We start from the raw sequence: 13745 nt of genomic DNA, 5'->3' as shown, positions 1-13745 counted from the left end.
AGTGGTTAGGAATCCGCCTGCCAATGCAGGGGACACAGGTTCGTGACCCGGTCCGGGAGGATCCCACATGCCACGGAGCGGCTAGGCCCGTGAGCCACAACTACTGAGCCTGCGCGTCTGGAGCCTATGCTCCGCAACGGGAGAGGCCGTGACAGTGAGAGGCCAGCGCACTGCGATGAAGAGTGGCCCCCGCTCACCACAACTGGAGAAAGCCCTTGCACAGAAATGAAGAACCAACACAGCCAAAAATAAATAAATAAATAAATAAATTTATTAAAAAAAAAAAAAAAGACCAAAATATCCCTGCCCCATGGATTGGCAAAATATAATAAATAAAATATATAGTATGTTAGGTCATGACAAGTGCTAATGAGAAAGATAAAAGAGAGGGAGCACCAGGGTGGAGGGATGGTAGGCAGAAGGAGTTGCAATTGTAAATAACACAGTCAGAGAAGAAGGAAACATGGGAACAGAGTCCTAAAGGAAATGAGGAGGCATGTCATGTAATTATTTGGGGGAAAAGCATTCCAGGCAGAGAGAACAGCAAGTGTAAATGCCCTGAGGCAGAGAGAGCCTGGTGTGTTTGAGAAAGAGCAATGACACCAATGTGGCTGGAGCAGAGCGAGCAATGGGGACAGCAAGGCTGTCCATGGGAAACGGGCCCATGCCTAAAACAGGATGAGATCAGAGGGCAAGGGAGGTAGGTGCAAGAAATGCAGAGGTTGTTTCTGGAAGGGACGTGTTGAGGTGAAGCCTTGACCTCCAACCTAAGACCTGAAAGTGAAGTCTGAGCCCTTGCTTTGGGTCCTATCTTTAGGTAGGAGAGGAGGTCAGCGAGGGAAGGGAGAGGCCAGATCGCATGGCCGGATCACAGAGGGCATGGAAGGACTGTGGCTTCTACTCTTAGTAACGTGGGGAGACACAGGAAGCTTTTGAGCAGAGTAGATGCATATGTGACTTGGGTTGTAACAGATGATCCAGGCTGCTGCGTGGAAAATGGCCTGCAGGGAGGCCAGGAAGCGGGCTTTTGTGGCAACACCAGGGGAGAGATGATGGGAGTGCAGATGAGGGTGGTAGTAACAGCCATGGTGAGAAAAGGCAAGACCACATTCCAGATGTGATTTGAAGTTGGAACACTGCAGCAGACATGATATCCTAGAGAGATACGGCCCAAACCGAAGGCTCTGGCTCCAGTTCCAGGTTTAGGTTGGAGGTCAACATGTCCCTCCCAGGAACAACCACTAACTGTTCTTGCACAACATGACTCATTTCGGTTTTAGACAATAGGGCGTTTTCACGGGTCTCTGCCTGGATGAATCTTCTTTCTTAAACGACTCCCAACTTTCCTCCCTTCTGACTGTTCATCACCAAATGTCTGAAATAATTGAAAGAACCACATTGTCCTTTTTGAGATCTTATCAAGTCTTTGGCAAGTTCAGATGAAATAGCAAACTTCTCCTTTAAAATTAATCTACACTTTTTCTTTGAAGATGAAAAACAGATTTCCCGTAGCCTGGGAAGCGAGCAGGACAGGGAGACAGTAAGGAATGCTCAAGGCCAGTGTTCCTGGAGTAAAGTTGCCCTTGGGTTGAAAGTTGAGAAGAACCTCGGGGGAGTGATTAAGATACCTTCTGTGTCATGAATCACTGCGAAAAACATCAAACAGCGCCCTGTGGCCTCCAAGACTTAACATGCTTCCAAATATAGCTAATAAGTTACTGGGAAGAATCTTAGCCCCTTGATAAACATCTCACTGAGGCTGAACACCATAACTGCTGTGAAATTAATAACCAGCTCTCCTCCCTCACCTTCACCCCCCACCAACTGAACACTGTTCATCAAAGAGAGACCAGACAGTTTTGAAACATATATTGACCCTGTCTTTCCAGCTATGACCAAAGCATTCTAAGGATGAATTAACAACAGGGAGAAAATTATGCTCAAAATCATGCCAGGAATAGGGCTGTTGAGTTTCTGAATCAACCAGAACTAGAGCTAATGTCTGCCCATGTGTGTGGTTTAATTGCTCAAGGTCATTTTCAAGGACCTGTACCAGAGGCTGACGAGCTTTGTTGGAATTACTGGAATTTTTTCAGGCTCTGTCGTGTCAGCCTACTTCATGTAGGAGTCAGATGAAATGCCAGTGGTCCGACAGCCTAAACTCCAAGTAACATATTTTCTACCCTGCCTGTGTTCACTAGTTTTCCCTAAAGCGCGTTGACTTTGGGGTCAAATGATCTGGTTTTGAAATTTAACTTTACCATTTCTAGCGGTACGGCCTTTAACAAGAGGCTTATTTAATATCATTCAACACATATTTATTGAACACCTACTGTGTTCCAGGTACAGTAAACACTGATGAGTGTACAGTTCTTTGAGCCTTGGTTTTCTCATATGTGGATGCCACTAACATCCCCTCCTTTGAGAATAAGCTTAGTAGAGAGCAGGGTTAGTGAGAGGATTAAGTGAGATGTTTGCTAAGCAAACAGCACAGAGTAGGTACACAGTGAATGACATTCATTATTGTAATTTTAAGAAAGCATTCGGGTTTTACAAGGGAGTAAGGAACATTTTCTCAACTGGCAGATAAGAAAACCTGGTCCTCTTTGAGAAGGTAATCAGAAGTCTGCTCCAGAACTTCACACTCTTTTGAAATAGTCTTTCACTGGTCCGTGCCTATGTTTCCATGATGATTAATTTTATGTCAGCTTGATTGGGCCACGCAGTGCCCAGATATTTGGTCAGACATTATTTTTGGTGTTTCTGTGAGGGTATAAACCAAGTAAAGCAGATTGCCCTCTTTCGTGCTTGTGGGCCCATCCTATCAGTTGAAGCTCTGAATAGAACAAGAAGGCCGATCCTCCTCTGAGTAGGAGAGAAACCTTTCCTGCCTGAATGCTTTCAGAATAGGACACCAGTTTTTTTCCTGCCTTCAGACTTGAACTGAAACATCGGCTCTTGCAGGGTCTTGAGCCTGCCAGCCTTTGGACACAAGCTACACCATCAGCTCTCCTGGTTCTCAGGCTTTTGGACTTGGACTGAAGCTAAACCCCCAGCTCTCCTGGGCTTCCAGCTTGCAGACTCATCCAGCAGGTCAAGGGACTTGCCAGCCTCATAGGTGCAAGGCTGTAAGAGCTTATTAATTCATGTATGGTGTGGTATAGAACACGGAAACAATAAGAAGTTACTACCCCCATTAACTAAATTTGCCTTTAAATTTTTTTCCATTTTACCATTTTCAAGATAGACTTAACTTTTAAAAAAATCATCTCTTGGGCTTCCCTGGTGGCACAGTGGTTGAGAATTCACCTGCCAATGCAGGGGACACGGGTTCGAGCCCTGGTCCGGGAAGATCCCACATGCCAAGGAGCAACTAAGCCCGTGTGCCTACAACTACTGAGCCTGTGCTCTAGAGCTCACGAGCCACAACTACTGAAGCCCGCGCGCCTAGAGCCCATGCTCCCACAACAAGAGAAGCCCCCGCAATGAGAAGCCCACGCACTGCAACAAAGAGTAGCCTCTGCTCGCTGCAACTAGAGAAAGCCCGTGCACAGCAGCAAAGACCCAACACAGCCAAAAATAACTGAATAAAATAAACTTATTTTTTAAAAAAATCTCTTTGTTTCCAGAAAGTGGATAAAAATATCTTACTATTCTAGATTAAATAAATCTCTCCACAGCTAAGCATGTATCAGGGAACTGCATTCCCTTTGTTTCAGCCTCTTTAAACATACCCACCTTTAACAAATGTGTGGATTAAGCATTGCACATGGTATAATGTTTCAGTATATTTTAGCTATGAATTGCCCAACACTTTATCAGGAAAGTAAATAGCACTGGGATTAAAAAACTTTAAGCAATCTGGGTAAGCAGAACTTTCATTGTACAGGATCGTTTTGCTCACACAGCATTGCTTATACATCATGTACGATTCTGGGGTCCGCACATCGAGCCCTGGCTTCAGTTTCCTGGTGTCAAGGACACAGTCCCCCTTGCATGGCCCAGGTTCATCACCAGTGGGAAGAACACTGTCTTGTTTTTCTTCTCTTCAATAACACCTAAACCCACATCCCACGGGACCTGTAGAAGCTGTGTCTCAGCTCAAAGCAAAGGACAGTGATGTCTCCCACACACCTGCTGAAAACCCATCTGGATCAAGGTGAGGGGAAGCCCTCCTCAACCTTCCCAAGGACTCCCTCCACCTCCCCTCCAACCCCGTCGTCAGTCGCTGATCCCAGTCTGACTTCAGGGGGTCCCAACCTGGGCCAGTCCTGGAAGAAGGGTTGCTTTTCCCTGGGGGAGCATCGAGAAGGCTTGCTGAGGCCCAGATGGCCCTGACCCAAGGGAACACACAGTACCCAGAGTCATCTTTCGATGACCTTTGCTCAGGGAGGAGGCAGGATGTGAAAAGTCCCCCAGTCCTTCCTCTTTGGCTCTACGATGTGTTATCTTATTATTTCCAGATATTTTTCCTAATAATAGTTGCTTGATCTAATGTAAGAGTGAGTCTGTGTTCCCTGAACACACGGTAGACAAGGGGAAATAATCTAGAAAAGAGTAAGAAAACAGAATATTTGGAATTAAATACATTTTTTGCCTGGATGATTCTCACAGTTGATAATCCACCATGATGGCATACATATTGGAGAGGAACAAATAAAACTATCCTTATTTTCAGATGACATATGGCTTATGCAGAAAATCCCAAAGAATCTTTTTTAAAAAGCTCAAAACAAAAATGAAGCAAGCAAACAAACAAAACCCATCTAGCACTAAAAGCTAAGCTAGGTCGCAGGATACAAGGTCAACATTCAAAAATCAATAGTATTTCTATATACTGTCAATGACCATGTGGAAGCCAAAATTAAAAACATAATACTGTTTATACTATCCCTCTAAATAAAATATATAGGCATAATTATAACAAAAGATGTACAGAACTTGTTTGCTGAAGACTACAAAATGCTGATGAAAGAAATTAAGGAAGATGTAAATAAATGGAAAAACATACTGTGTTCACAGCTTCGAAGACCCAACCCAGTAAAGATGTCAATTCTCCCCAAATTGATCTATAGGTTTAACACAATTTCTGTCAAAACCCCAGCAAAATTTGTGTAGGTTTTGACAAGATTATTATAAATATATGTGGAAAGGCAAAGGAATTAGAATAGCTGAAACAATTTTAGAAAAGAAGAATAAAGAGGAAGGAATCACTCTACCCAATTTTAAGATTTACTATATAACTACAGTAATCAAGACAATGTGTATTATGGAGGAATAAATACCCAGACCAATAAAACAAAATAGATAAGCCAGAGATAAATCCACACCAGTACAGCCAACTGATTTTTTTTCCCAATGGATATTTTTATTATTTATTTAATAGATCACCAACTTCATCTCCCTCCTTACCAACAATTGGCATTTCATTTTGTTTCCATGTTGAGTGGTGAAACAATGACAAAGCTAATCAGAATAAGCTACTTCATAAAGAGAACTAAGCTAACACAGCTCACTTTCTTTTAACAGGCATAATATAAATATACGCACTCTGGAATGCACAATGGTTTAGTCTCTAAGAAATTCAAATGGGAACTTGAAGAATGTAGGCAAATCCAGGGTGCAGTAAAGGTGAGCTGAGATGCCGTACAACTGTTTAAGGGTTCCTGGCGCTATATCTCTTGGCCACTAGCCAAATCTTGACATGGGGGAAGATATTAGCTAATGCCAAGTGGAGATGCAGGAAGCGCTAAGTTGACTTAGGGGCTATGCACAGGAACCAAAAGGCAGGAAAGTACTAAACATTGCTGAGAGCATCCACCACCCCAGGAAGGACTTTACCTTCCAGGAGCTCTAAACTGGCACCACCCCCAGTGCTCACGTGGCTGACTTTATCCTCCGTGTTCCATTTGGCACAGCAAGAAGCACTGTCTCCCCCACCTATGATGGTGATGCAGCCCCTGGAAGTGGCTTTCACCACCTCATCCATGAGGGCTTTGGTTCTTCGGGCAAAAGTTTCCCATTCAAATACGCCCACAGGTCCATTCCATATGATCTGCTTAGCCCGACCAACAGCCTCAGCATACTTTTTGCTGCTCTCAGGACCGCAGTCCAAGCCCATCCAGCCAGCAGGTATGCCAGAGGGCACAGTGGCTTGGCCAGTCTTGGCATTCTCATCAAACTTATCAGCAGTGACAAAGTCAACAGGCAAGGTAACCTTCACACCATTCTTCTCAGCTTTGGATATCAGGTCTTCGATGATCTTGGATCTCTCTTCATCAAACAGAGAAGTGTCAATCTCCATGTTGTTGAGCACATTAAGGAAGGTAAAGGCCATTCCACCACCAATAATCATCTCACTGACTTTGTCCAGCATATTATTGATCAGCTGGATCTTGTCTGCAACTTTAGCTCCACCCAACTTTAGATGGCCAGGAAGGGTCGCTCTGGGCTCTCCAAGGCCTTGGCAAAGTAGTTCAGCTCCTTCTTCATCAAAAACCCTCCAGCCTTCTCTGGCAGATTTACTTCCACCATGGAGCTGTGGGCTCGGTGAGCAGTGCCAAAAGCATCATTGACATAGACATCCCCTAGCTTGGAAAGCGAAGCTTGGAAGGCTTCTATTTTGGCTGGCTCAGCTTTAACCTTGTTCCCAGAAGCATCTTTTCCCTTCCTTTCTTCCTCCACATGAAAGCGAAGGTTCTCCAGCAGGATGACAGACCCAGCAGCTGTGTCAGCACAAGCTTTCTCCACTTCTGGGCCCACGCAGTCCTTCAAGAACAAAACATCCTTGCCTAGCAGAGATTTCAGTTCTACAGCAACTGGTTGCCAGGAGTACATGTCAGGCATGGGGACACCATCAGGCAGGCCCAGGTCAGCCAACTGATTTTTGACAAAGGAGCAAAAGATACTCAATGGAGAAAGGATAGTTTTTTTAAAACAGAAAACGCTGGAACAATTCAATATTTATAGGCAAAAGAAAAAAAAAGAACTTCGAACCAAACCTCACACCTTATACAAAATTAACTGGAAAATGATCATAGATTTAAATGTAAAATTATAAAACTTTTAGAAGAAAATAGAAAACCTTCAAACCTAGGGAAAAATGAAGAGTTCTTAAATGTGACACTACAAGCACAGTCCATAAAAGAAAAACTTAGGTTGTACTTCATCAAAATTAAAATCTTTTTTTCTGCAGAAGACCCTGTAAAGAGGATGAAAAGACATGCTATAGACAAGTACAAAATATTTGCAAACCGCACACGTGGCAAAGGGCTCATGTCTAGAACATCAAGAACTTTCAAAACTCAACACTAGGCAGGGGTTGGGGGGCGGGGGGTGGTGACTATAAAGGTGTAGCACCAGGGATATCTTTGTGGTGACAGAACTGTTCTGTGTCTTGACTGTGATGGTTGTTATGTGAATTTACACATGTGAAACGATTTTGTAGACTCATATGTAAAACAAAGGAAATCTGAACAAGATCTGTGCCTTTTACTAATGTCAGTTTCCTGGCTGTGATATTGTCCTGTAGTTATGTAAGTATTGCCACTGGGGGAAATTGGGTGACGGTACACACAACCTCACTGTACTATTTTTTGCAACTTTCTTTGAGTCTATAATTATTTTCAAATAAAAAGTCTTTAAAAATGGTTGACTGGATGGTCCTTACTGGTTGATAATCCTCAGGATAACTGTGACTTTCCTCTCCCACTGTAGACAGCAGATCTTCACAGGGACGGACTGAGGCTTCTATCTCTTTGTGACTTCCAGTATGCTGACCACAGATGCATTCAATATGTTTCTAAATGACGGCTGTCCTTGACCTCCTTTGGTTCCCTCCTCCTACTGGGATGTCTGCCCCCGTGCCTTTACTTACAACTGCCTGAGGTTTCCATCAGCCAGGCCCTGATGAGCCCCACTTGTTCCAGATTCTTCATATCCCGCCAGTGACAACAGGCTAGTCCGAATGAATATTCCATTCTGTACTATTCTACACCTTCCAAGGGAGGGAAGTTCTTTGAGGTGGGACCTCCTTCTGTCATGTGCACCCCTATATCTCCATCCCCTAGAATAGTGCCCAGAATAGTAGGGACTCAGAAAATATTTATGGACTGAGGGACTGACTATCCATTAAACAAATACAAAAATGAAAAGAGCAGAAACAATCTTGCATGCCAAATTAAGGAGCAGGTCTACAGGTCTCTCCCCAGGAAGGAGGCAGCAACCTCCTTTACAGGCATGTGTCTTATTCAAGGCCACCTAACACACATTCAAGGGCCGCCTTGTCTGCAGCAATTGCTCCCTCAGGATTCCTACAAATACTGCAAAGAAGGGGCACTGTGCAGTGCCCTCTGTTGAATTCTGTTCAAAAGCATTTACTGAGCCATACTGCCTGCAACGGGGATTCAGAGGTGAGCAAAGCCTGCTTCCTGCCCTGAAGAAGTTCCTGGTACAGTTGGGGGAGACAGACAGGCAAACAGATCATTCCAATAGGTGAGCCCAGGGTGCTAGGACACTGAGCAGAGTGGAATCCCAATCTAGCCCAGGGGTGGCAGGGAAGGTTCCCCAAGGCATAAGACAGCGGGGGACATGGGCAGATAATCACTCCTGAGAGCATAGTCTCTGTCAGGCTCTGGGCTAAACACCTCGGTGAGCCCTCTACTACACCAAATGGAAAGTTTATTCTTTCTACTCACCCGAATCTTGAGAACAAGTAGCATTAGGCAGCTAAGAGGAAGGGAAAGGGTGCTCCCAGGCCAAGACAGCATCATGAGGAAAGGCAGGGAGGTGTGCTCCACCGGATGTGCAGGGGCCCGCCAGCACAAATCACTTGTACCACTGGGTGACAACTTGACTGTGATTAAGGAGGGAAAGGAACCAGAAGTAGTTGACAGGAGCCAGACCCTGGAAAGCTTCATTTGCTGCTCCCACGAATGCCAATGGCCTTCAGACTGGGCTCTGTGGAAGCCTGGCAATCGCGGGGCTAGGCCACGGTTGCTGCAAATGTTTGGTTCAAATTTCATTCAAAATGTTTTTAGGAGAATGTTGTAGCAGATGCTGTTGGTGCCCTGCCCATATCTCCTGCTCCTTAACATTTCAGGGCACACCTGCACACTCTAAAGGGCCAGCTCTTGCATTTCTTTGATTGAGAGTTTTCTCTGACCACCAGGGTCCACTGTGCCTGGCCGCATGGCTGGTTGCCCACACCCCACAGCCCTCAAACAATGCCGTTGGTTATAAATTACCAGCCTCATTTCCCCACAGGAGAAATAATACTGGGCCACGTGTCCAATGCTGGCTCCCAGAGTTCCCCGGTGGCATTACGCTCTGTTTGTTCATGGTGGAATTTACTCGATGATCTTCCCTTTATTGGCTGCCTTCCCTCCCCATTCTCATGCCCCCAGCCCCTGCAGGAGTTTCCTGGGAGCTCTTCCCAGATAAATAGCTTCATTTAAATCCTTGTGTCAAGGTCTGTCTCTAGGGTAGCACAAATTAAGACACACTCCCACACACACAGAGAATGTCTCTGGTAGGATTCAAAGAAACTGGTAACAGTGAAGAAAAATACTGGGGAGAACGATACTGGTTGAGGATGAGGTGGAGGAAGACTTATTTGTCACTAAATATCCTTCTTTTACCTTTTGGCTTTTGGATTCTGTCCATGGATTTTTCTATTTTTTTTAAAAAGCTACCCAAAATATGTACTTTAAATCATTAAAAAATCAACTGTAATTTTATATCAACATAGTCACATGTGCTTTATATCAAATGCTAACATATTAGAGACCACAAATGCACTAATTCATGTCGCCGGGCAAATGCTCTTGATACAGTGAGAACTGATCTTTTCTTCTGATTTGGTTCATGATTTTGAATATTTAATAAAGGTGTCACGATTAGAAAGACTGTAGCTCTGTACGGGTGATTTCTTAAAATCCAGGTCTGTGTATGCCCTCTTGCATCAATTTGTACAGACACAGGACCATGGTAAACTGAATAGCCAAATGCCGGCTGACAAAACCTAGGTGATCACATTCACTCCCCACTGCATAATGGTTAGCTGTGCAGTCAGGATAATACTGCATGAGCACCTATCTTAAATTTGAGCTACTTGTGATGTGAATTTTACATTTAACATAAACAATGAAAGCAGTTAGATATTGTTAATGATTCAATATTAGACTCAACATTTTCTCCTACTCTGCATTCAAGATCTTGGATTTGTTTAATTAAGAGCATCCCGAGATGGCAAGGCAAGATGTGTAAAAATAAAACGTGAAGATGTTTCTAGTTTTATTACTTATATCTTGAGCCAAACTTTCTCAACACTGGGCAACAGAAACAAATACAGGAATAAATTGGAGGCTGAGGCTGATCTAAAACTGCAAGTGCACCATAATCAAAAAGTCTACAAATAATAAATGTTGGAGAGGGTGTGGAGAGAAAGGAACCCTCCTACACTGTTGGTGGGAATGTAAAGTGGTGCAGCCACTATGGAGACCAGTATGGAGGTTCCTTAAAAAACTAGAAATAGAGTTGCCATATGATCCAGCAATCCTACTCCTGGGCATATATCCAGAAAAGATGAAAACTCTAACTTGAAAAGATACATGCACCCCAATGTTCATTGCAGCACTATTTATAATAGCCAAGACATGGAAGCAACCTAAATGTCCATTGACAGGTGAATGGATAAAGATGTGGTACATATATACAATGGAATATTAGTCAGCCATAAAAAAGAATGAAATAATGCCACTTGCAGCAACATGGATGGACCTGGAGATTATCATACTAAATGAAGTAAGTCAGACAGAGAAAGACAAAGTATATGATATCACTTACAGATGGAATCTAAAAGAATGATACAAATGAACTTATTTACAAAACAGAAATAGACTCACAGACACAGAAAACAAACTTATGGTTACCAAAGGGGAAAAGGGCGGGGGAGGGATAAATTAGGAGTTTGGGATTAACAGATACACACTACTACAGATAAAACAAGGACCTACTGTATAGCATAGGGAACTATATTCAATACCTTGTAATAACCTATAATGGAAAAGAATCTGAAAAAGACCATATATATATATATATGAATCACTTTGCTGTACACCTGAAACTAAACTAACATTGTAAATCATCTATACTAAAATAATTAACGAATTAAAAAATAAAAACTGCAAGTGCATCCATGACCATAAGTGTCAAATGTTTATGCTTTTGAAAATAGCCTCATCATTCAGAGCGGCTGGCTTTAGAGCAAGCAAATGTTATAAACATATGCCTGTAAAGTACATGTCTACCAATAAAATAACTTCCCATCTTTCTTCTACTGGTGTTCAATGCAATATTTTACTTGAAAAACAAGTTACATTTCCAGATGCTTGGGCCTCTGTTGTGGATAACAGCGACCAGTGGAGGCTCCTGGCTAGACCAGGGCTGTGGTCAGATGAGTGTGTTTCAGGCTGGCCGCCCCAAAGGCCGGATGGATTGGGGGTTTCAGGGAGTGAGCCTGCGGTCCTCTGCATCCTGGAAAACCACCTGGGAGGTAGCAGAAAGTCAGGCTGGAGACTGATTTGGCATTGAAAGCTTGACAGAGGGTGGTGATGTCTCGGGTGCGGGTGCGACAGTCCAGGGAAAACACATTGAATAAGAAGAGAAATAGTCAAGTGTAAGGCCTGAGAAGCAATGCCATGGCGCCATCGACCCGTCTCCCCACAGGCATAAGCACTGACTTCACAGCCAGACCAAAATCACCTCCAGGAGTAGGATTTTGGATTCAACCTCCTTGAATAAGGAGGCCCTAAAATAAAACTGCATATATAGCTGCTGTGCTATAAATGCTTCTTGGTTGATTTATTCCAAAAGACAAAGGATTGTATTACAACAAGAGTCCCATTCAAACAAATTAATCAAAATTTCCATATCATATCCAAACTTGCTTAAATGTCTCTACCTAGACAAAGATAGCAATTGACACTTTAAAGAAAAATTATTATGATTTTTTTTTAAATTGGGAAGGGTCTACATACACCAGCTACTTTTAAATGGGATCTTTTCTCATCAATGAATGAAAGAGAGAAAAAAGAGAGGGAGGGAGGGAGGAAGGAAGGAAGGAAGGAAGGGAGGGAGGGAGGGAGGGAGGGCATAGTTCGCATTTAACCAGGCCCCTCAGAAGCCACATCACGTAGAGGAACATAATGACTACTCCCCCGAACATCTTGGTTTCTTTCCCCACAGCCAATAATTCATAACTGGACTCTGAATAATTCCTTTCTTCTCTCTCCCCGCCTGCTCCAGTCCTGTCCCCAACCCCTTCATGGTTTCCAAAGCAAAGCCTGGGCCTCCGTGTGTGGCGCTCACCAGCCAGCTTAAGAGAGTCCCCCAGCTCATCTTCTGGGACCCAGCCCCGTGCAGCTACGCCCTGAAGGGTCACAGTGGGGGGCCTGGGGGAGGACCCCAGCCTCCTTTCATATTGAGTGTGCGCTTGCCCTCCTGGTTTCTTTTCCTGGATGCGGACAGAACCACAAAATCAGAGAAATGTCCTCTGCGGAGACATGATTCCTGTCCTTCCCCTCCTAGGGGGACATCCCTGCCACCCTCACTGTCACTGTCATCCCTGTTGGCTGGACTCTGACCCATGTGGCTAGGCTGGGGACACAGAGGTCCCTCAGGTCCTCTCTCTGTCCCCATTGCTATCTGTGCAAACACTGGTTGAGATGGATGTCACAGGAAGCTTGGACCAGGAAAGAAGTCACAGAAGGGCAATGCCGTAGGGAAGGGAGAGAGGGAGGAGGGTGCTGCCTTGGGGTGAGTGGGGCCCTCCGGAGCCATCCCAAGCACAGGCCTCGGGTCCACAGCTCCACCATCAGGGAGTTAAGGAACCTAAGCTTCAGGGGCCCTCGCTTGCATTTCCAAAACCCTGTGCTTAATTTCATATTTGTAATCTCATATTTTTCCTTATAGAAGGCATTCCCACATTATGAAGACTTCAAGGACCCCTAAACCAGAGCCAGCCCTTGCCACCAGCTGATTTTGAACCACTTTTCTCCTGCTGCCACCTGCCAGGATTGCTCTCCACACCTGGCCACTGCTAGTTTCCCCAATCACTACTTACCCCACTCACTGGGTTCTAGGCACTGGTCTCCTGATTCCTTGAACACACCAGGCGGTGGCCAAGGCATCAGGGCCTTTGCACTGGCTGTTCCCCCTTCGTGGAATGTTTCCCAGCTCCCCTCCCAGGTGCTCACCTCCTTGGTGTTGACTCAGGTGGTACATTCTCTGTGGACCTCCCTGTGGAACCTGCTGTTCCCTTCCCCCTGCACTCACCCTTACCCTCTTTACCCTGCCAATTTTCTACGTCATTTGTCATCTGTTTACACACTTCAGAATCTAGTTATTTACTTCTTCTGTCTCCCCTACCCTCCCCACACTAGAATGGAAGCTCCACGAAGGAAGGGAAATTCAATATTGGTTTTGTTCATTGGTGAGTTCGTAGCACCTAGTACATAGTACATAGTAGTCACTTGGTTAATATTTGTCTTATAAATGCATTAAGTTGCAGAGCCTGAGGCAAGGACCCTGCCTGCTGTAGTTGGGGGCTGGCTCTGGCCAAATGAGAGAAGGTTGCTTCTCAGAGGTGACTTGGCTTTATGGGCTGGGCCAGGGCCCGGGCCCACAAGCTGAGGTCATGGGCACCAGTACATCCTGAGCCTGCCTGTCTGCTGCAGGAGGCATCG

The 13745-nt window shown here is 44.6% G+C and overlaps 1 protein-coding gene across 1 annotated transcript in view; it reads right to left on the bottom strand.

The window, feature by feature from the left end:
* Window positions 1-283: 283 nt before the first annotated feature.
* Window positions 284-13745, bottom strand: part of LOC309625619 (phosphoglycerate kinase 1-like) — a 122107-nt gene continuing 108645 nt past the window's right edge. Inside the window, 3 exon segments of the mRNA XM_082385548.1 lie at window positions 284-6424; window positions 6427-6879; window positions 8697-8854. Coding sequence (XP_082241674.1) covers window positions 5798-6424; window positions 6427-6879; window positions 8697-8854 — 1238 coding nt within the window. The 3' untranslated portion in view covers window positions 284-5797.

This window comes from Balaenoptera borealis, assembly GCF_965194805.1.
Source record: "Balaenoptera borealis genome assembly, chromosome: 1".
NCBI lineage: Eukaryota > Metazoa > Chordata > Mammalia > Artiodactyla > Balaenopteridae > Balaenoptera > Balaenoptera borealis.
The sequence above is the reverse complement of the archived record's forward strand: the minus strand, read 5'-3'. Positions and strand labels throughout refer to the sequence as shown.